At 59.5% G+C, this 20,316-nt stretch overlaps 1 protein-coding gene across 2 annotated transcripts; it reads right to left on the bottom strand.

The window, feature by feature from the left end:
- Positions 1 to 1,059: 1,059 nt before the first annotated feature.
- Positions 1,060 to 19,931, bottom strand: FTCD (formimidoyltransferase cyclodeaminase). Of its 2 annotated transcripts, XM_055276967.2 has the most exons (15): positions 19,810 to 19,931; positions 18,420 to 18,603; positions 17,088 to 17,216; positions 16,068 to 16,156; positions 15,733 to 15,912; positions 14,585 to 14,722; positions 14,315 to 14,446; positions 10,488 to 10,549; positions 10,040 to 10,169; positions 9,644 to 9,805; positions 4,148 to 4,191; positions 3,329 to 3,467; positions 2,033 to 2,128; positions 1,709 to 1,847; positions 1,060 to 1,289 (listed from the first exon to the last, which is right to left on the bottom strand). In XM_055276967.2, exons 1-15 carry the CDS (start codon positions 19,861 to 19,863, stop codon positions 1,249 to 1,251), a joined length of 1,719 nt encoding a protein of 572 aa, XP_055132942.1. In that variant the 5' UTR covers positions 19,864 to 19,931; the 3' UTR covers positions 1,060 to 1,248. The 2 variants fall into 2 exon arrangements, with proteins under 2 accessions (XP_055132942.1, XP_055132943.1); XM_055276968.2 differs by lacking the exon at positions 1,060 to 1,289 and having other exon boundaries at positions 1,442 to 1,867.
- Positions 19,932 to 20,316: the final 385 nt, after the last annotated feature.

Below are 20,316 nucleotides of genomic sequence, written 5' to 3'. Positions count from 1 at the left end.
AAATGTCCCCTCACCGTCCCAACACCAATGTCCCCTCACCGTCCCAACACCAATGTCCCAACACCAATGTCCCCTCACAAATGTCCCCTCACCGTCCCAACACCAATGTCCCCTCACCAATGTCCCCTCACCGTCCCAACACCAATATCCCCTCACCAATGTCCCCACAGTCCCACTAATGTCCCCTCATCGTCCCTACATCGATGTCCCCTCATAAATGTCCCCTCACCGTCCCCAACACCAATGTCCCCTCACAAATTTCCCCTCCCAGCATTCCCTCCCCAGTCTCCCCTCCCAGCCTCCCCTCCCTAGAGTTCCCTCCCAGTCTCCTCTCCCCACTCTCCCCTCTCCAGCGTTCCCTCCCCCATCTCCCCTCCCCAGGGTTCCCTCCCCCGTCTCCCCTCCCCCATCTCCCCTCCCCAGGGTTCCCTCCCCAGAGTTCCCTCCCCCGTCTCCCCTCCCCCGCGTTCCCTCCCCCGTCTCCCCTCCCCAGCGTTCCCTCCCCAGCATTCCCTCCCCCGTCTCCCCTCCCCAGCATTCCCTCCCCCGTCTCCCCTCCCCAGCATTCCCTCCCCCGTCTCCCCTCCCCAGCATTCCCTCCCCCGTCTCCCCTCCCCAGCATTCCCTCCCCAGTCTCCCCTCCCCAGCATTCCCTCCCCCGTCTCCCCTCCCCAGCATTCCCTCCCCCGTCTCCCCTCCCCAGCGTTCCCTCCCGTCTACCCTCCCCAGCACCCCCTCCCCAGTCTCCCCTCCCTGGCACCCCCTCCCTGTTGCCCCCTGCCGGCCGGATGTGTAGGAAGCTTTCAGCCTGAGTGATGGTGTCCCTGTGCCCACACACACCTTGGGTGTTTTTTCTCCCTGTAGGATTCTTGTCATTGGTCTTGGATGATGACATCTTCTTTCAGGAACAAGTATGTTCTGTTTTCCAAACGGGAAATCTCTCCAATAAGGCATTTCAGTTTTCTGCTTCACTCAAGGACACAGTAATCTTCTTTTTAATATCCTGCATTGCTGTCTATCACACGTAATAGTCCATCTGGAAGTAATCTGAGAGTATAGTGACTTGTTAAATTATTTTTTAATGGAGAACTTCTCTGGAGACACGAGGCTGGCCGGGCAGGGAGCTGAGGCAGGGAGGAAAAGTCTCCTGGGGAGCTGCTGAAGGGTGGATGGGAACTGAGGACGGGGCCAGTACCGTGCTCTGTGGGACTGTCCGGACCCGCCCGGAGCTGCATCTGGGAAGCGAAGCTATCCTTCCAGCGTCGAAGGTCCCGCTGTCCCCAGAGTTTCTGTCCCATGCACAACCAGGGCCCCTTTCCCTCAGACGAGGGGCCTCGCAGCCCAAGGACCTGCGCTGAACCCCAGGTGCTCCAAATACCTGTGACCCTGCCCACTGTGGGCTGTACTGGGTGTCTGGGGACCCTGACGCTGAGGTCTGTCTCCTCACGCTTCGACCCCATTCCCTCTAACCCCGGCTCCCATGGGCCACTGACCATGTGTCCTGCTTCTGCCCCAAGACCTGCAGCTCAGCTCTCAGCCCTGCCCCCAAAACCGCAAACACACAACACAGGTTTGGTGCCAAAACTTTACTGGAGGTCACATGGGACTAAGGGGTCTTCTGTCCCTGCCAGCGCCTCCATTTCCAGGCGACGCCACGCTGCCCACCCACCTATCCTCTGGGCCCCACACGAACAAGCTGTGTCCCCACCGAGGTCACAGCTCTGCCCTCTGGGGATGGGCGAGGGAGGGGCCACAGAGCCCGGAGAGGCCTCCCGCGCCGTCACTCCTGCCGGGTCTCCAAGCAGTGCAGCACCAGTGCAGCCTGGGCCTTGGCTTCCTGCAGGAGGCTGGAGATGCGACGGTGGACCTGACGGACACGGGGAAAAAGGGGTCTGGCAGTTCCAGTCTTCAGCCCAGCTTGCTGGGCAGCAACCTCCGACCCCCGCTGCCCACGGCCAGTCGGCAATCACCCTGAGGCTGTGAATCCAGGCCCCCACGTGGGGTCCGGGCACCACACCTGCCTCCTGCTCACCTGGTCCTTAAATGCCTCGTCTGTGATGTCCCTCAGGTTGATGAGCACGTTGAAATATGCGCCAAACACGCCCATCTCCAGGGCTTTGGCCGCCACCTGCAAGGACCCCGGGGAGCCCCTACATGGATCAAGGCTGAGCAAACTGCCAGAAGGAGGGTCTCTGCCTGAGGGTCTCAGGGACAGGCCGGACTTCGTCCTCCTCACCACAAGGAGCCCAGCACAGCCCCCACTTTCGCCCCACAGAGGGGAGCCGCCACCGGGGCAAGCTCAGCACGGCTCCTGCTTTCTTCCACCACTGAGCTTAGAAAATGAAACTTCCTCTTATCCCAGCAGGGCTCAACCCCACAGGAGGCCTGGAAGCAGCCACGCTGGAGGCTCTCTGCCACTCTAGGAACCAGGACCACAGTTTTAGAGGCAAAGTCATGCCCTGGAGGGCCCCCGGAGGCAGCTTCAGGCTAACGGCCCGCCCACTGCCCAGGGTCACTTCCCAGGGACTGAGGGGACACTTCTCTGGGACCAGATGCTGAAAAGAGGTGTCTTTCCTATAAAGACCCACAAGACCATGAGGTCTTAGGGCGGCTGCAGAAAGTGCTGAGCCCGTGAGACAGACGTTCCTTGTCTGGGACCCTCTGCCCAGCCGCGGCCCCTGCCAGTGTGATGCATCTATTTCCAGGAGCTGCCTCGTGTGCTTTGTGTTTTGTTGTTTTTGACACAGGGTCTTGCTCTGTCACCAAGGCTGGAGTGCAGTGGTGTGATCACGGCTCACTGCAGCCTCGCCCTCCTGTGCTCAAGCAATTCTCCTGCCTCAGCCTCCCAAGTAGCTGGGACCACAGGCACCACCGTGCCCGGCTCATATATATCTGTTGTACAGCCAGGGTCCCACTATGTTGCCCAGGCTGGTCTCGACCTCCTCTATTCAAGTGATCCTCCCGCCTCAGCCTCCCAAAGTGCTGGGACTACAGGTGTGAGCCATTGTGCCCAGGCTGACGTAGATGTTTGCTAGAACAAGACAGTGGGGTGATACGGGGGGTCTTGGGGGAGTGTAAACTTATACAGTGGTCAGGGTGGGCTCTGCAGACACATTTGGGTCTCTGTGGTGCGACCATGAGCGAGATCTTAGAAGGCAACGGACACCCGGCCCTGTTGGAGGAGGCCAAAGCCCCGGGAACTGCCCGTGAAGTGAGGTCTCCCCACCTGGCTCAGCCCAGCAAACCACCGTGCTCTCCAGCGACTCAGCCCCAACAGCTGCTTCCTGCTTTGCAGCAGGAGACCTAGGGTCCCCCAGGCCCCCCCTACCTGGAGGTCTGACCGGCAGGCCAGGTTCCCACACCGGGCCAGTTCCTGCAGCTCCGGCCATAGTGAGGACACCGTCTCCGCCAGCGTCAGCGGCACAGAGACTGCCCGCCTCAGCCCCTCCTGTAGGGCCGCTGTGCGCCTGGAAGGACCAAGAGGAGAGCCTGGGCACAGGGGCACACACAGGCAGGCAGTGAACACACTGCACCCCAACAGGGCTGAGCAGGCTGCAGAAGCGGGCGATGGGAAGTCACTCCCAAACACCCAGCATGCCCAGGCCAACCACGCCCCATCACAGTGCCCAGGTACCCAGCACACCCAGACCAACCACACCCCATCACAGTGCCCAGGTACCCAGCACACCCAGACCAACCACACCTCATCACAGTGCCCAGGTACCCAGCACGCCCAGGCCGACCACGCCCCGTCACAGAGCCCAGGTACCCAGCACACCCAGACCAACCACGCCCCATCACAGTGCCCAGGTACCCAGCACACCCAGACCAACCACGCCCCATCACAGTGCCCAGGTACCCAGCACACCCAGACCAACCACGCCCCATCACAGTGCCCAGGTACCCAGCACGCCCAGGCCGACCACGCCCCGTCACAGAGCCCAGGTACCCAGCACGCCCAGGCCAACCACACCCCATCACAGTGCCCAGGTACCCAGCACGCCCAGGCTGACCACGCCCCGTCACAGCGCCCAGGTACCCAGCACGCCCAGGCTGACCACGCCCCATCACAGCGCCCAGGTACCCGGGATCCTGGCCGCCAACTTCCCAGGCACAGAGCCCCGTGCGGCCGGCCCTCCAGGCTCACCTGTCCTCCTCCTCAGGTATGTTCTTGGGCAGCCTCATTGCTTCCTGCCAGAAAGAGAGAACCACTGGGCGAGGGACAGTAGGGGGAGCAGCCATGCCCTCTGAGCTCCCACAAGGGGCCGTAGCAAGGAGCACGTCCCAGGCAGGGACCAGTTCTCTGGGAACCAAGCTCCTGTTGGGCCGGTGGTTTACAGCCCTTGGCATCAGGCCTGGTGGAAGAGCGGGGTGGGGCGGGGTCAGGGGCACACAGCAGATGGTCGGAGACCCGGGGATGTGAGAAGCAGGTAGTTTCCTCAGGGCCCTTATTCTCAGCTGAAGAGCCTGAGGACCCAGGAGGTCCCCTGAGCCCTCAGAACCTGTGGGGCAGGAGTGGCTCTGGGCCTGTCTCCCACACAAGCAGCTGCACTGCCCCCAAGCCTGGGCATAAGAGGCTCAGACTGTGCAGAAGAACTAAGAGCAAACCGCAAAGCCCCTCACGTCCCTGCCCTGGCCACAGGCACTGGCCTTTCCTAGGTGCTGCTCACATGTGTGGCTCATGGCATCACCCGAAGGCACTCGGCTCCTCAGACCCACCCTGTGTGGATGAGCACAGCTGGGGCCACACACTAACCTCCCAGGGACCCACTGGGAGCCCTACTCACATCTGCTGTGGCCAGAGCCCCGGCCGAGGGGTGGTCAGTGGGGAATGTGCTCACTTCATCTTGGAAGATTCAGCCAAATCTCCACCAGAAAGTCATCATCAACGGCCCCTACCCTCGGCCATCGATGGGAGCAAATGCTCTCTGGACCCCGGCCAGATCTGGATCCTCTGACCGTTCCGACAGTGGTGATCGAGGAACAGAAACGCCCAGTGTCTCCCTGACTGGCCGGGGCGTCGTCCGGACCAGGCCTCCTGGCTGCAGCCCCTCTCCCGGGCTGTCCTCTGCACGAGGGTCTGCAGCAGTTGCAGGCAGAGGCAAGACAGCCATCCCCACGCTGTGACTCGCACTACGAACGCTCTCTCACAGCCAGGACTTGCGGTGTCCATGGTCTCCCTGGGCAGATCTTGGCCGAGGGTGTGCTTCACGTGGCCACATCTGTGTCCAGCCGAGGCCTGCCCGCCCGGTCGGTTTTGTTTTCTATGATTTATAGTGAGGCTTGGTTGTGTTGGTGATGGGGAAACACAGTTTTCTATTCCATCTGGAAATTACTTATGTATTTGGTGCAAGGTAAAGATATCTCCTTATATTTTTCAGAAGTCGACCTTCGCATTGCTCACAGGGAGCGTAAACCAACCCAGCAATCCCCGTCCACCTTCGCATTGCTCACAGGGAGTGTAAACCAACCCAGCACTCCCCATCCACCTTCGCATTGCTCAGAGGGAGTGTAAACCAACCCAGCACTCCCCGTCCACCTTCACGTGGCTCACAGGGACTGTAAACCAATCCACTGATTGCGACCACTGATGCCTGGCGCAGTCTCACAGTCCCTGCTCATGTTTCTCTAAACCACACGTCTTGTTTCTTTTCTGCCCCTTGATTACATTTTCATCTACGTGCTTATCCTACTTGTTTTTTAATTATTCAATTATTCACCTTATTTTAAATTTCTAAATGTAAAGTTGTTCCTATGTTTTATCTACATATGTTTACTTTAGAGACAGGGTCTCGTTCTGTTGCCCAGGCTAGAGTGCAGTGGTGCAATCACGCCTCACTGCAGCCTCAAACTCCTGGCCTCCAGCTACCCCCACTTAAGCCTCCTGAGTAGCTGGGACCACAGGCACCTGCTACCACGCCTGGCTTTTTTTTTTTTTTTTTTTTTGTGGGGGGGGGTGGGGTGGGTAAATACAGGGTCTTGGTGTGTTATCTAGGCTGATTTCAAACTCCTGAGCTCAAGGGATTCGCCCACCTTGGTTTCCCAACGTGCTAGGATTACAGGTGTGAGCTATTATGCCTGGCCTATTTCTAAATTCATGACTGTCTTTAAATGCCTCTCCGGGTCTAAAGTTCATCAACCCATTAAAGTCTAGAAAAGGTCATCTTGTTCTGGGGAGGCCATTTAAACTGTGATACAAGACCCAGAAAATATAAAGTTAGGATTGATACATTCCACAACATAAACATCAAGAGTCATTGTCAGAAACCCCCACACGCAAAGTCCGAAGACGAACAACAAACGGGGAAAGCTGAGCCCAGAACAAGGCCTGACTCCCCTATTAAAAAAAGAAAAAACTAGAAAGCAGCGAAAGCCCCAAGAGAAACTAAAAGGAGTCAAAAAATATTCACCAGATAACTTCCTGGAAAGGAAGTAAAAACCACCGCTAAATATACGGAACATGCTTAACCTCCCCGGTGATGAGAAGCGCATCCCAGAACGCAGGGCTCTGCGAGCAGGTGCTGGGTACCCTGCGCCCTCCCTGGGGTGGGGGACAGTGGAAAACGCAAGCGGCCAGGCTGGGAGCGGGCGGGGCTGCGCGCGAGTGGAAGGAAACGCGGAGCTCTGCGGCAGCAAGAGAGGCGAGCACTGGGCGGGCTGCGGAGACGGCGGGGTGAACCCCCGAAGGGCCTATAATAGTATAAAGTAAATAAATGAAACCTAAATTTTAAAAATGACTGGAAAAGGTGATCAGCGTCTACACCTCCCTGCAAACAGTGGGTCCAGAACTGGTTCCTTCTGTTGTTCAGGTATGTCCGGAGCCTCTTCCTTCTGGCGGGTTCGTGGTCTCGACTTCAGGAGTGAAGCCGGAGACCTTCGCAGTGAGTGTTAGGCTCTTAAAGGTGGCAGGTAGCAGAGTTGTCAGTTCCTCCTGGGGGTTTGCGGTCTCACTGACTTGAGTGAAGCTGCACACCTTTGCGGTGTTACAGCTCGTAAAGGTAGTGCAGGCCCAAAGAGTGAGCAGCAGCAAGATTTCAAAGTGCAAAGTCGCCACGACTCGGAATGGGACCCCCACCCCCCCCCCCCAGCTGGGTGGCGCTGCTGGCGTCGTGACCAGCTTTTATGCCCTTATTTGGCCCCGCCCACATCCTGCTGATTGGTCCATTTGCAGAGCACTAATTGGTCCATTTACAGAGTGCTGATTGGTCCATTTTACAGAGTGCTGATTGGTCCGTTTTTAAAGAGTGCTGATTGGTGCATTTACAAACCTTTAGCTAGACACAGAGCCCTGACTGGTGCGTTTTTACAATACTTTAGCTAGACAGAGAAGTTCTCCAAGTTCCCACCCGATTAGCTAGACACAGTGCTGATTGGTGTGTTTACAAACCTTTAGCTAGACAGAAAAGTTCTCCAGGTCCCCACCCGACCCAGAAGCCCAGCCAGCTTCACCTCTCCACAGGACCAGAAGGGGAGCCTCAGGCGAGTCCTTCTGCAAATCCGGGACTGTTTATCCCAGGCCCTCATCCTGGCTCCCTCTGTGCCTGTGTGTGGATTCCACGTGCATTTGGGGCCCGCCTTCCTCACCCAGCTTTGCAGGGTAGACTTCCCGACTTAGGGCTGGGGGTCTGTGGCCCTCCCAGAAACACAGGCCGGGTGCCCTCACTGCCCTGCTCTAGAGGCTGGAGCACATGTTTCTCTCTCCCTCCCTCCCACTCTGTCCCTCCCTGTCTCTCTCCCCACCTCCCTCTCTCCCCACTCCCCTCCCTCTTTCCCTACCCACCCCTCCCCATCTCCCTCTTGTGGGCGGCAAGCCAGCCAGGTGCCCAGGCAAGAGACCGAGGGCACCAGCTGTTTTAGTGTAATAAAATATATAAAATAACAAGAGTTATACTAGATATAGATCATAGATATTATATATAATTATTAATCATTAGTTTGTAGCAATTACTCTTTAATATTATAATAATCTTTGCTCTGCAATCATAACCTAGGAAAAACCAGTCCATACACAGATAGGAGCTGAAGGGGCACGGTAAAAAGTGACCAAAAAACGAGAGTGTGAGCCCTTTGTCAGGCCTGGGCAGGGCCACTAGAGGGCTCCTTGGTCTAGCGGTAAGGCCAGCGTCTGGGAAGGTACCCGTTACCAAGCAGAGCATGGTCTACAGTAGCGTCAGTGCCAAAGAAAAGCACCTGCTACTTAGCGGACCAGAAAAGGCAGTCTCCCTTTCTCCATGGGAGTTTAAATAAGATTCTGGTCCACCACCTCTTGTAAAGGGCCCGCCTGCAGTTATCCCCAGGCCTAATCGTCTCCCTGTGATGCTGTGCTTTAGCAGTCACGCTCCTGTTTCACTTTTATGTTCCACTCTGTATACCTGGCTCCGCCCTCTAGATAACAGTAGCAAAATTAGTAAAAGTATCAAAGTCTTTAATCTTTCTAAAAAGAGCATTAAAAAAATGATGTAAGCTGTCCTCTCTCTCTCCGCCTCGGCTACCTAACAGGGAAGGGCCCCCTGTGCGGTGGACATGTGACTCACGTGACCTTATCAATCATTAAAGATGACTCACACTCTTTACCCTGCCTCTTTTGCTTTGTATCCAATAAATAACAGCGCAGCCAGGCATTTGGGGCCACCACCGGTCTCCGTGTCTTAGTGGTAGTGGTCCCTCGGGCCCAGCTGTCTTTTCTTCTCTTTGTCTTGTGTCTTTATTTCTACAATCTCTCATCTCTACACATGGGGAGAAAAACCCACAGACCCTATAGGGCTGGCACCTACACCTCTCTCCCCCCTCTCCCCCCTCCCTCTCTCTCCCTCCCTCTCCCTCTCTCTCCCTCCCTCTCCCTCTCTCTCCCTCCCTCTCCCTCCCTCTCCCTCTCTCCCCCTCTCCCTCTCTCCCCCTCCCTCTTTCCCTCCCTCTCTCCCCCCTCCCTCTCTCCTCACTCCCTCCCTCCCCCCTCCCTCCGCCATCTGCATCTCTCCCCCCTCCCTCTCTCTCTCTTTTCTGCCCTTCCCTCCTGTCCTCTCCTGGGCTGGAACTGCTTGGGGGCATCCTGACCTTGTCACTGCCCTTTCCCAGGCTCTCTGGCCCCTGCCCTAGGCTCTGAGCACCCAGCCCCCATCTGTGGGCACATCCTGCCAGCTGATGCTCATGTTCCTGTCCTGTTTGGAGGGAGGTGCGGTCACTGCCTCCCTGAGTGGGTGTTATCTGAAGATGGTGTTTCTGTCTTATGTTGTGGCTGAAACGGGTCCTCTCTGGCCTGAGAGTACTCATCAGTGTGTTCCCGAGATTCTTGCAGGCCTCCCTTTCCTGGAACTGCCCGCCTTGCTCCAGGTCTGTGGGGTCCCCCAAGCCTGGGCTCCTGGCTCCCCTGCTGGGAGGGGCCTGTTCCCTTGTACCGGCTGCCATGGCCTGTGAATGTGGGGTCACCTGGCCGAACCCTCAAACCCTGCTGGGCCCAAGCACTTGCTGGGGTAAGGGTGGTGCTGGTGGTCAAGGTCCAGACAGCGGCCGGTGGTGACGCCCTCAGGCCACTCCTGGTCCCCAGCCCCTCCCCGGCCGCAGGCTGACCCGCTTCTCACTGGGGCCCCAGCTGGAAGTTCGCTGTCGGTGGGGCCCGGGGAGCCCTGCTGTGGCCGCCACTCACCAGATAGGCGGCGAAGGCCTCGGCGTCGGCATCCACCAGCCTGGTTAGCTTGGCCGAAGCCTCGCGGAAGGGCGGGATCAGGCGCCGCATCGTCGCGTCCAGGGGCTGGAATTGGCGCCGCCCGTAGGTCATGAGGCCCACCATGGAGCCCAGCGCCGCACCCTGCGAGAGGGGTGGATGTGGGGGGTCGCAGGGACCCCAGACGGCCCGGGACCACCCCCAGGAACAGCGAGGGGCCCGGGTGATCCCTGCGGGGGTCCCGCCCCTGGGGGTCCCACCCGTGTGGTCCCCGCGTCTCCACCCAGGGCGGCCCCACCACGCCCTCCCCACCCCGCGCCCTCCCCACCCCCCCGCACTCTACACCCCCCGCGCCCTCCCCCCTCCCACCGCGCTCACCATGGCCGCAGCGGCCGCCGCCACCGAGCCGCCCCCGGGGGCCGCTGAGCGGGCACCCACCTCCCCCACGAAGGCGCGCAGGGACTTGCTGCCCAGGCCTCGCTCAGGCCCGCGCTCAGGAACCAGGTACCTGCAGGGTGGGCGCGGCTCAGCGGGTCTGGCCGGGGTTGGTGCGGGGAGCGCAGTCCTCCCGGGGCCGCCCCAGGCCCCACGCCCGCCTGCACCCACGGGGAGGTGACCACTCGGGTGAGAACCTGCGGGGACCCGGCCGGGGTCTCTGTGCCCCCCTCACCCCCCACACCCCGGCTTGGCGCAGGCCGAGTAGGCGCCCAAAGGGAGGCGCTGGGAGGGCTCAGCCGGGTCTCCACGCAGGGACCCCAGCGCCCCGCAAGGCCCGAGTGGCAGAGCCCGGGAGGGGTGAGAAGAGGGCGGGAGGGCAGAGGCTCACTCGATGATCCGCTCCTTAGGGCTGAAGGGGCACAGGGAGTCCAGGCCCAGCCGGCTCACCACCTGGAAAAGCGGCTTGGAGTGGAAACGGCCTCGGCGCGCCTCCACCACCAGGAAAGCCTCGGAACCCGTGGGTCCCACCCTTGCGGCAGCCGCCCCCTGCCCTGAGCACACAGGCGCTTTTGCGGGGAGCAGGGCAGGGGCGTGGCTGGCACCCCCCACCCCCCACCTCTGCCCCGCCAGGAGCCCTGTGGGCCCCGCCCCAGCAGGCACCCCGTACAGGCTTCTGGAAACAGCCATCACCCTGAGTTGCCCTTGGGGAAACCGAGGCCCAGAGAAAGGAGTTGCCCCCTGGGGACCCCTCAGCAAACTGCTGCTCATCCCTCGCCGCCCCCCAGCACCACTGCCCCATCGCTGACAGGGGCGGCAAGATTTTAATTCACCAAGTCTTCCATCTAACAAGTCCTTAAAAGCTGAGAAACAGCCCCAAGTCACCCGCACATAAACTGGTATGCCACAAAAGTGAGTTTTACCTAAATTCAAAATAAAGGTGTGACAGTCCCATTTAAGATTAGAATTCATTCTGCGAAACCCATTCAGAACACGTTGGCTGTGCGACCCCCACCCCACCCCACAGACAGGACAGCAGCCGGGCGGGGTGGAGAGCGCCTCCCCGTGGCCATAGAACCAGCAAGCCGCAAGGCAAAGCCTCCTTCCACAGAAAACCCCAGGAAGATGCGGGGCGTTTTAAAGGCCTGGCTAAGCTAGCAGACAGGACATCATTTGAAACCAGACATGAGCAGAAAGACAAGTCCGGAAAGGCCTGCCAGCCTGGAGCTGGGTCCGCCCTGAGGGCAAATGCCCCTCTCTGGCAGCCCCTGATGAGTGGGGGAGGTCTGGGGCCTTCAGAGTGGGGTCCGTCTGGAGACCCCTGGAAGGTGCCATCCCCAAGGATGAATTAGAAACAGCCACCTGCCAGAGGAAACAGTTGAGGTACTTCCCAGTCCTGCCTTCCTTTGGGTGAAGCAGGAAAAAAAAAAAATTTCCTGAGAATTCCTAATCACAAGCCACCCTGACAGGGCTGTAGGCCTCACCCAACACCGAATTCACTCTTGTGTGGTTCCAGAACTCCAAGCCAAAAACTCAGCTTCAGGGGGTCCTGTGAGGCAGTGTCCACAAGCGCCAGCACAAACCCTCCTTGGAGGAGAAAACTTTGAACCCAGGTGTCCAAGAATTACCATAGATAAAATTCCAAAGAGCATGCACTCACAATCAAAAATCACACAACACAAAGCAAAGCAGCCTCACCACGAGGAGGCAGCACGCAGCCACGGGCACAGCCAGACCTGTGCAGGCCGCAGGCGTGGGGCCCTTCAGGTAAAGAAGACAAAACCCCGGCCGGTCACGGTGGCTCACGCCTGTAATCCCAGCACTTTGGGAGGCCGAGGCAGGTGGATCACGAGGTCAGGAGTCCAAGACCAGCCTGGCCAAGATGGTGAAACCCCGTCTCTACTAAAAATACAAAAAATACAAAAATTAGCCAGGTGCGGTGACACACGCCTGTCATCCCAGCTACTCGAGAGGCCGAGGCAGAGAACTGCCTCAACCTGGGAGGCGGAGGTTGCCGTGAGCCAAGATCGCACCACTGCACTCCGGCCTAGGTGACAAAGCGAGACTCCGTCTCAAAAAAAAAAAAAAAAAAAAAGAAGACAAAACGCCACACTGGAAAGCAGAGGGGGCCTCACACATGAGAAGACAAGGAAATGTGGAGAAGCGACAGCTGCTGCTTAGAGAGAAAGGATGACGTTGGAATGCTGTCACTGGCTCCTAAAACTCTGGAATTTCAGTAATAAACAGGTATTTATCTACCTACTCAATACTTTAAACACCTTCAAGTACTCCCCACAACGTATTAATTGCAAAAGGAAAAGTAGTAACATTGCAGTGAAGGGCCCAGGAGAAAGGCGGTCGCCTTGGCCAAGTGACGGGTCCACATCGGCACCCTTAGAAAATGAGCATCGTGGGGAGTTGGCGTCTCTGAGGAAGATACAACACCATCTATGCTTTTCCTGCCAAAAATGCGTAACTGGCTGGGCGTGGTGGTGCACACCTGTCATCCCAACACTTTTGGGAGGCTGACGTGAGTGGATTGCTTGAGTCCAGGAGTTTGAGACCAGCCTGGGCAATAGAGCAAAACCCCATCTGTACAAAATTAGCCAGGACTACACAGTGGTGCTTGCCTGTAATCCCAGCACTTTGGGAGGCTGAGGTGGGAAGATCACCTGAGCCCTGGAGTTTGGGGCTGCAGTGAGCTGTACTGCAGTGACTGTGCCACTGCACTCCAGCCTGGGTTACAGAGCAAGACCCTGTCTCAAAAGAAGTAATAAATTAAATTAAAATAAAAATGCACAACTACATCTGGCCACAAGCAACATCAGACTAGTCCCCACTGAGGCGCTTTTAAAAGTCTGTCCTTTGAAACTATGTCAAGGTCAGTGAAGGACAAGGAAGACAGGAACAGTTGGACGAAAGGAGAAAAGGTTGGCTCAGTGCTCTGTGTTACGTGAACTTCGTCATGGACTGGAGGAGAAATAGCTATGATGGGAATCACTGGGACACTGAAGCAACTTGATTCCGGCCTGAGGATTATTAGATACTAGGATTATATCAGTGTTGAATTTCCTGATTGTGATAATTACACTGTGGTTATGTAAGAGAATGTCCCAGTTCTTAAGAAACACAGCCTTAATAAATTAGGGGTAAAAGAGCACAATGTCTTCAACCCAACTTTTAAATAGTCCAGAAAAAAATATAATATGATTATACACAAATAAATGGGGCAAAATGCAAGCACTTGGAAAATATGGCTGGAAGGCAGGAGTGGAGGGCCACCTGTATCTTCTCTGTAAGAAATTATACAAAATGTAAAGTCACAAAAAATTTTGTTAACAGCCAGGAATACAACAGACTAGGCCACAAACGCACCAATGATTGAGGCTGGGTTTCGGAAAACCGCTGTGAATCCAGAGGAAAGGAATGTGGCAGAGAAAGTAAAGACGGAGGCAGAGAAGACATCAAAGCTGCTGCAGCACCACAGGGTCCTACAGCTAGAGAACTAAGTAACTGGGTCAACGATCTAATAGAAGAAAATATGCCTGAGACTAAACAAGGACGGAATCCACAAGTCACAAGAGCTAAATCAGTAAAAACACAAACAGACAAAACGTCCCCAAAAAATCCAGTCAAGTGGATTGTGCTTATTGCGAAAAACACACCTAAAACAAAGTGACCTCCAGTGAAAGGACAGACCAAGGCGGACAGCGTCTCTGCAGACGCTGCCACACCCCAGCAGGACCTGAGGCCCCAGTGGAACCCAGACCCCAGGAGCCTTGAAGCCCAGGTGTCCACAAGACAAAAGGAATCACTTTCTGAAGGCGCCGCTCCGTGGATGGGGATCTAAGTCCCATAGCTGAAGGCACACACATCCATAAGCTGCCAGTTCCAGGGGTGCAGGGAGCCCCGATGGAGGTGGTGAGAGGAGACGCAGGCCCCTCCACGGGAACATGGCCGGCCCGGGAGGCAAGACCCAGCAGAAAGGAGCGGGGTGTCCTCTCCGTGAAATTTGCACAGCTGAGCATATCATAGGTCACAAGAAAACCTCAATAAGGTTTCCAAAATAAAAAGTGAAATCTCATCTTCTGAACACGAGTCAATCAAATGAAGGAGGAGGAGGGGGAGGGAAGCTGCGCCCCAGGGCTGTGAGCTCCGCCACTGCCTCCCCACCTCCCCGCAAGCCCCGTCCGACCCTTCCTCGGCAGCCCGGCCCACCAGCCTGATCCGCTGCTCCTCCTCCAGGACGAAGAGGTTCTCCTTCTCGCAGTAGAAGGCGGCCGCATCCAGCAGAGCCTTCAGGGGCACCAGGCCCACCAGCTGTGAGCCCACCACTGGGAGGCTCAGCTCCTGTGGAGGCACAGGCAGCGTCACCCCCTTGGGGGCTGGCTGGAGAACGGCCCTGGCTGGAGGATGTGGGGCCCCTGCCCTGCCCACGGGACAGATCTGCACGTCCCTCACAGCAGCAGCGGCTGCTCCCGGGCTCACCTGTGCTTCTCGGCAGGTCTCCTCGTAGACCGTATGCAGCGCCGTGACCTCAAAGTCCAGAAGATTGGTGGACACCTGAGCCAGGTTCTTCTCATCCAGGTACCAGCCAATGCCCTGAACCTTCTTCAGACGTCCTGGCTGCAAAGGAAGAGCATTCCCCAGCCCGGGCTAGGAAGCTCATCCTGCCTGGTCCTGCCAGTCTCTCCTGGCGCTTGCATCCCCCAGCTGGACGGGGAGGAGCCTGTGCCCAGGTGGGTGCTGTGGTTCTCCTCCATCCCTCACTGAGCTGGCCGGGGAGGGCCAGAGAAACTTCGCTTGCCACAGGGAAACGGAGGTCCCGGCAGGCCCCGCCCAGCCCAGGCCCTGCCTCCCAGCCACGCTGTGTCCTAGATGTTGGGGGAATGCTGAGGGGTGGGGCCCTAGGCACCCCCATGCCGTTCTCCCATCCCGTCTGCTCCCCTGACACATCCCTCAGCCCCGCACTCGTCGGGGTGACTGAGTCCACATGGGGGGACTCGGACCTCTGCCCTTGGCTGGGGCCTAAAGCAGGACTTGGAGGTCCCTGTGCTTTTGTGCTGAGTCTGCAGGTCAGGAAGCCGGGTCCCAGGACCTTGGCTGTTGGCGGGACCGGGGTCTCTGAGTGGGGAACTGATGGGCAGGCGGTCCCTCCACCTCTTTCTCCAGGTATCTATACCACCTGCGCAGGGGTGACGCTCAGACCGGGTGACCACTGCTGTGCAGACGTGGAGGGAAAGGCCTGGGGGCACCTGAAGGTTTGCAGGGGTGTCGGGGCTCCCAAGGCATCTGGAGGGATGTGGGGGGCCCCTGAGGGCACCTGGGACTCCGGAAGTCGCTGTTTCCCAGCAGTATGGAAATGCTGCCACATGTTAACAAAGGGAACCCTGCCTCCTTCCATGGAAAATCCCCATGAGGCTAGAGCTCCCCAGCTTCAGTCCACCCCTGACCTGCCGACCTGCGCTGTCCCCGCACGGTGTGGACACTGAGGCTGGGCCAGTCTGCAGGTGGGAGGCCGAACCCTGTCCGGCCGGTGCCCCATCCACCACCAACTGCCCCGCCTGAGGCTCTCAGCCTCTGACCCTTTCCCGAAGGGCTGGGTGGGGCTCCACCAGGTCAGAGAACGGGGTCACCTGGTCCTTCCCGCGGCCCTGCTCTCGCAGGTTGAGCGCGATGCGGTGGGCTTGCTCCTTTGTGCTGAGTAGGTTGATGTTAAAAGCAATGAGGAACTTCCTCGCCCCCGTGGCCGTGGCCCCCCAGCTGGGGACAAAGGAGCTAGGGCCGAAGTCGGGTGCCCACTCAGCCTGCTGGAGCTGTGGGCAAGTTTACTCTGGGGTGAGACATCCCCCACAGGAGGGAGCAGCCCCGCTGGGGTCCCGGGAAGGAGGGGCCCAGCCCAGCCACCCCAGCCAGGACAAAGGGGCAGGTCCACCTCCTTCCCAGGCCCGACCACCCGGCATGGGGGCACCTTCTTAGGGAGGGCCTCGTACTCCCCGGCCCGGATGGCCGGCAGGGTCCGGCGACTGTCCATCCTGGCTGCCTCGCCGTACAGGTACACTGCAGGAGAGCCCTGCGGTCAGGCCTGGACTGGCAGGGGGTCCAGGACTCAGTTCCTGGAGGACCCAGGTGGAGGGGCTCCCTCCAGCCTAACCCAGGAATGGGCCCCTACTGCACCCTCTCCCGGGGAGTGCCTGTTCTCTGCCTCGGATGGATGCGGGTGGTCCCAGTGGACCCTCAGTGTGGGCCAGCACCCCCGCCCACCCCCTCCTCAGAGGGCCCTGAAAAGGCGAATTGCAGGGTTAGGATGGAACACGTGGGACATGCTAACAGCAGGACGTTCATGCTTCTGTTTTCTTTGTATGTATGATAAACAGAACCGCAAGCAACCACATAAATATAACGACAGAGAAAAGGAAAAACTCGTGAACCCGCACACCAGTGTGACTGTGACGCGGGCCCTGCATTGGAATTTCCTTCAGGGGGGACTGGCGTGACCGTGACGGGGGTTATGTGTGCCCTGCACGCCGGTGTGACTGTGACCTACGTCCCTGCCTCGGGATTTCTTTCCAGGAGTGCTGGGTTGGTGCAGCCTGAGCCCTGGGAGCGCTGGGTTGGTGCAGCCTGAGCACCAGGGGTGGGTGTGCACTTTGTCCCGTTTGTCTCTGTTTGTTTCGTATCATTTTCTTGATTTAGTTAATTTCCCAACGCGAAATTATTCTACTCTAGAAGGAGTGGACTTTAAGGCTCTTGGTTGGCCTGTCCAGCTGCTCTGCGGTGCAGTCTGAGGCGGCCCCGGGTCTGCACGGCCGCAGGCGAGGCTGCGTTTATTTCAGTATTGAGGGAGCTGCGCTGCTGCATGTTGGCTTTTTGGAACACTCTGCCCTTGCAAGAGCAGTCAAGGACAGAGAACTGCGGGATACAGAAGGAGCCAGTAACCTGCACCAATGAGATGGGAGCGGAGCGAGGGGGGCGGGGAGGGCACGCTCACCTGGCACGTCCAGCTCCTCTGCCAGCCGCTGGCCAAAGGCCTGGGCGCACAGCACACACTGGTCCATGCTGATGCCCCTCACGGGGATGAAGGGGCAGACGTCTAGGGCTCCCATGCGGGGGTGCTCCCCTGCAGAGAGACGGCGAGGCCGGGCAGGAGGCCAGGTGTGGGAGCGGGTGGGAACTCCACGGGGTTCTCGGACCCTCTGTCCTATCCGGCCTGGGCAGCCCCCCAGTCCACACACCCAGCGAGCTGCTCACACTGACCACAGGGAGGAGGCCAGCCCTGGGCACTCCCAGCCCTGCCCCAGTGGCAGCACCAGCCCCTCCCGGGACAACAGAAGTTCCTGCACCGCCCTCCCAGCCAGCGCCAGCGTGGGGAGGTCATTCAGCCCAGGAGCGGCGGCAGCACCAGCCCCTCCCGGGACAACAGAAGTTCCTGCACCGTCCTCCCAGCCAGTGTGGGGAGGTCATTCAGCCCAGGAGCAGCGGCCTCAGCAGGTGGTCTGGCATCTCTGGGATAAACCTGTCTCTCTCCTAACACTCACAAAAATAACTTTCCAAGGGCTGCAAAGCTCAGCTCTCAGGCAGCCCTGGCCAGGTCAAGAGGGGGCGCTCGAGGCTGGGTTCTGGCCACCCCAACCCCCTCCCCTGAAGCCGAGAATCCACACTGCGTTTCCAGAGCATTCTTCTCACTAGCTGAGTCCCTCGCTGTGGCTACACCAAACCGTGGGTGGGCGCCCACCCCAGGGGACGCCAGCCTCCCCCGCCTTTGCTGCCACTGCCCAGGGCTGGTCCCTTAGAGATAAGCTTCTCATCCGTCCTCCCCTTGGGATCACTGTGAATCCCTGGCCTCTCATGAGCGACCCACGGCCCAGCCCCTGGCCAGTGCCCGTGTGTCCACACACCTTTGGCCCTGCCCGCCCACTGAGGTGTTTGGCTTGTGGGCTGTTGACAGGTCAGCTTCCGGGCAGCCCTTCCCCCACCAGTGCCTGCTCCAAGACTGGCTCTCAGCCCCCTTGACGTGTGGGCAGGTGGAGGGGGCCCACAAACCTTCCCTGGCGTGGCCCCCTCCCCCCACCCAGCCATGGAGGTGGCCTGGTGCTGTGGGAGCGTGGTGACCTGGGGGTTCCCCAGAGCACAGCCCTGCAGGCAGGCTGGGGGCCGTGACCCCCACACTCCAGGGTCCTCCTAGGAGAGCCAGAGCCAGCCCCACTGGACCCCACGTTCCAAGCCTGGGTCCCGGGCCTACCCCCTCTCCCAGGACACCAGGACAGGGCTCAGCCCCGACATTCCGAGACATGGCAGCCACAGGAGAGCCCAGAGACCTCACCTTGGTGCCTGCTCATGTCAATAAGTCGGGAAGCTACCCGGGCAGCGTTGAGGGCCCCCTCCACCACGCACTCCGGCGGCCCCACGAAGGTGTACACGGTGCGGTTGGTGGAAGGGCCTGCATCCACATCCAGCAGCACACAGCCCGGGGTCTGTGTGATGGCTCCAGAGATGGCGTCGATCACCTGGGACACAGGCCCGGCCCCCACACCTCAGTCTCCCCGTTTGAAAGAAGGAAAAGGAGCTTGGAGGTGGCTGCATCCTGAGACACAGATGGGGCTGAGGCGGCACACCAAGCCTTTGGGGGTGGCTGCACCCTGAGACACAGATGGGGGCTGAGGTGGGCCAAGCCTTTGGGGCTCTCCGACAAGCTGAGCTCCCACCCGAAAGGCCTGCACACAGCAGCCGCCCGGGAACCCTCACAGCAGCCACAGTCACTCCGGCCTAAGCACGGTCCTCACAAGGGGCTGCAGGCAGTGCCTCCAGGACAGATTCATGGGCTCTGCCCGGACAGACAGATGCCGGAGATGTGGCCGGGGATCCAAGAAGGTGACCACAGGCGCAGGTCACAGAGGGGCCAGGACCCCCACCCCCGAGCAGGGGAGGGACACATCACCAGCATGGGGGAGGGGCCTGAAGGGCCTGGAACCTTCTGGGTGGCAGGACTGCTGGGAGCAGGGGCTTAGCCCCAAATCTTGCCCTGTCCCAGGGCCTTGGTGCTGGCTGGAATCCCGGCATGACGAGGCCTCCCTGCACCCCTGCTGGTGACCCCCGTAGCCTGGTGCTGCCCTCTGGGAGGCCTTCCAGGTGGCCCTTGGGACCTGCGTTTGTTCCTGGAGGAGCCTGGACCTCAGGGCTGTGGACGGCGAGAGGCCGGACCTGGGGGCCTGCTGCCCCCTCTGTGCCTACTTTGTTTTGGGTCTAGTGAGGATGGTGGCTGCAGGGTGGCGGCTCAGCAAGCTAACTCCAGTGGAGATGGAGCGGCGGCGGTGGGGACCAGGCTGGGCAACCTTGTGTGACCTCACGCAGCCCTTTCGGTCAGTGGCAGGAGCCCCATTTTCAGGGGGGAGCACCAAGGCCCTTTGAGGCCCAGAGATCTGCCCAGGCCCAGAGATCTGCCCAGCCCCCCACCGAAAGCACCCCAAAGGCCCCTGAAGCCACAGCCAAGCCTCAGCCCCCACAAGCACCAGTCGTGTTCCACCCACCCCGGGTCTGGCACTCCCGAGGTCCCCGAGCCACGGGATGTCCTTGGGGCCCATGGGCAGCGGCTCCTCCCATCCTGGGAAGATGACCCCGGACACCAAGCCCACCACCTCCTCCATGGCCTGGGCCTCAGCCACTCAAGCTGCCCCATCAGCCCTGGATGCTTGACCAGCTCCTCGGGGCCTCACCTCCTGGTTCTTCCCCTCCGAAAAGTTGGGGACGCATTCCACCAGCTGGGACATGGCCAGCACCTTGATCCGGATGCTCCTCTCTGGGCAGATGGAAGGACAGGGCCAGTGCTCCGCAGCCACCACCAGGGCCTTTATAGGCTCACTGGCAGCACCTCCCCACCGGCTTCTCATTAACCAGCAAGGCACAAGGAGCACTGGGGCCACGGTCCCTGTGCAGGCGCGGAGTGGGGCACTGCAGAGCCACCCTGGGTGCTGTTGACCCGGAGGGGACGGCTCCACTCAGCCAGCGTGGGTTCCCGGAAAGAAGCGCATACCGGGGCGAAGGGGCGTGTGTGCTGATGACCCCCAGGAGCATCAGGCCAGCCTGGCTGGAATCCCGTCGTGACGAGGCCTCCCTGTGCCCCTGCGGGTGACCCCCGTGACCCCGTACTGCCTTCTGGGAGGCCTTCCAGGCAGCCCATGGGGCCTGTGTTTGTTCCTGGAGGAGCCTGGACCCCCAGAGCT

The sequence above is a fragment of the Symphalangus syndactylus genome, chromosome 5 (genome assembly GCF_028878055.3).
Source record: "Symphalangus syndactylus isolate Jambi chromosome 5, NHGRI_mSymSyn1-v2.1_pri, whole genome shotgun sequence".
NCBI lineage: Eukaryota > Metazoa > Chordata > Mammalia > Primates > Hylobatidae > Symphalangus > Symphalangus syndactylus.
The sequence above is the reverse complement of the archived record's forward strand: the minus strand, read 5'-3'. Positions and strand labels throughout refer to the sequence as shown.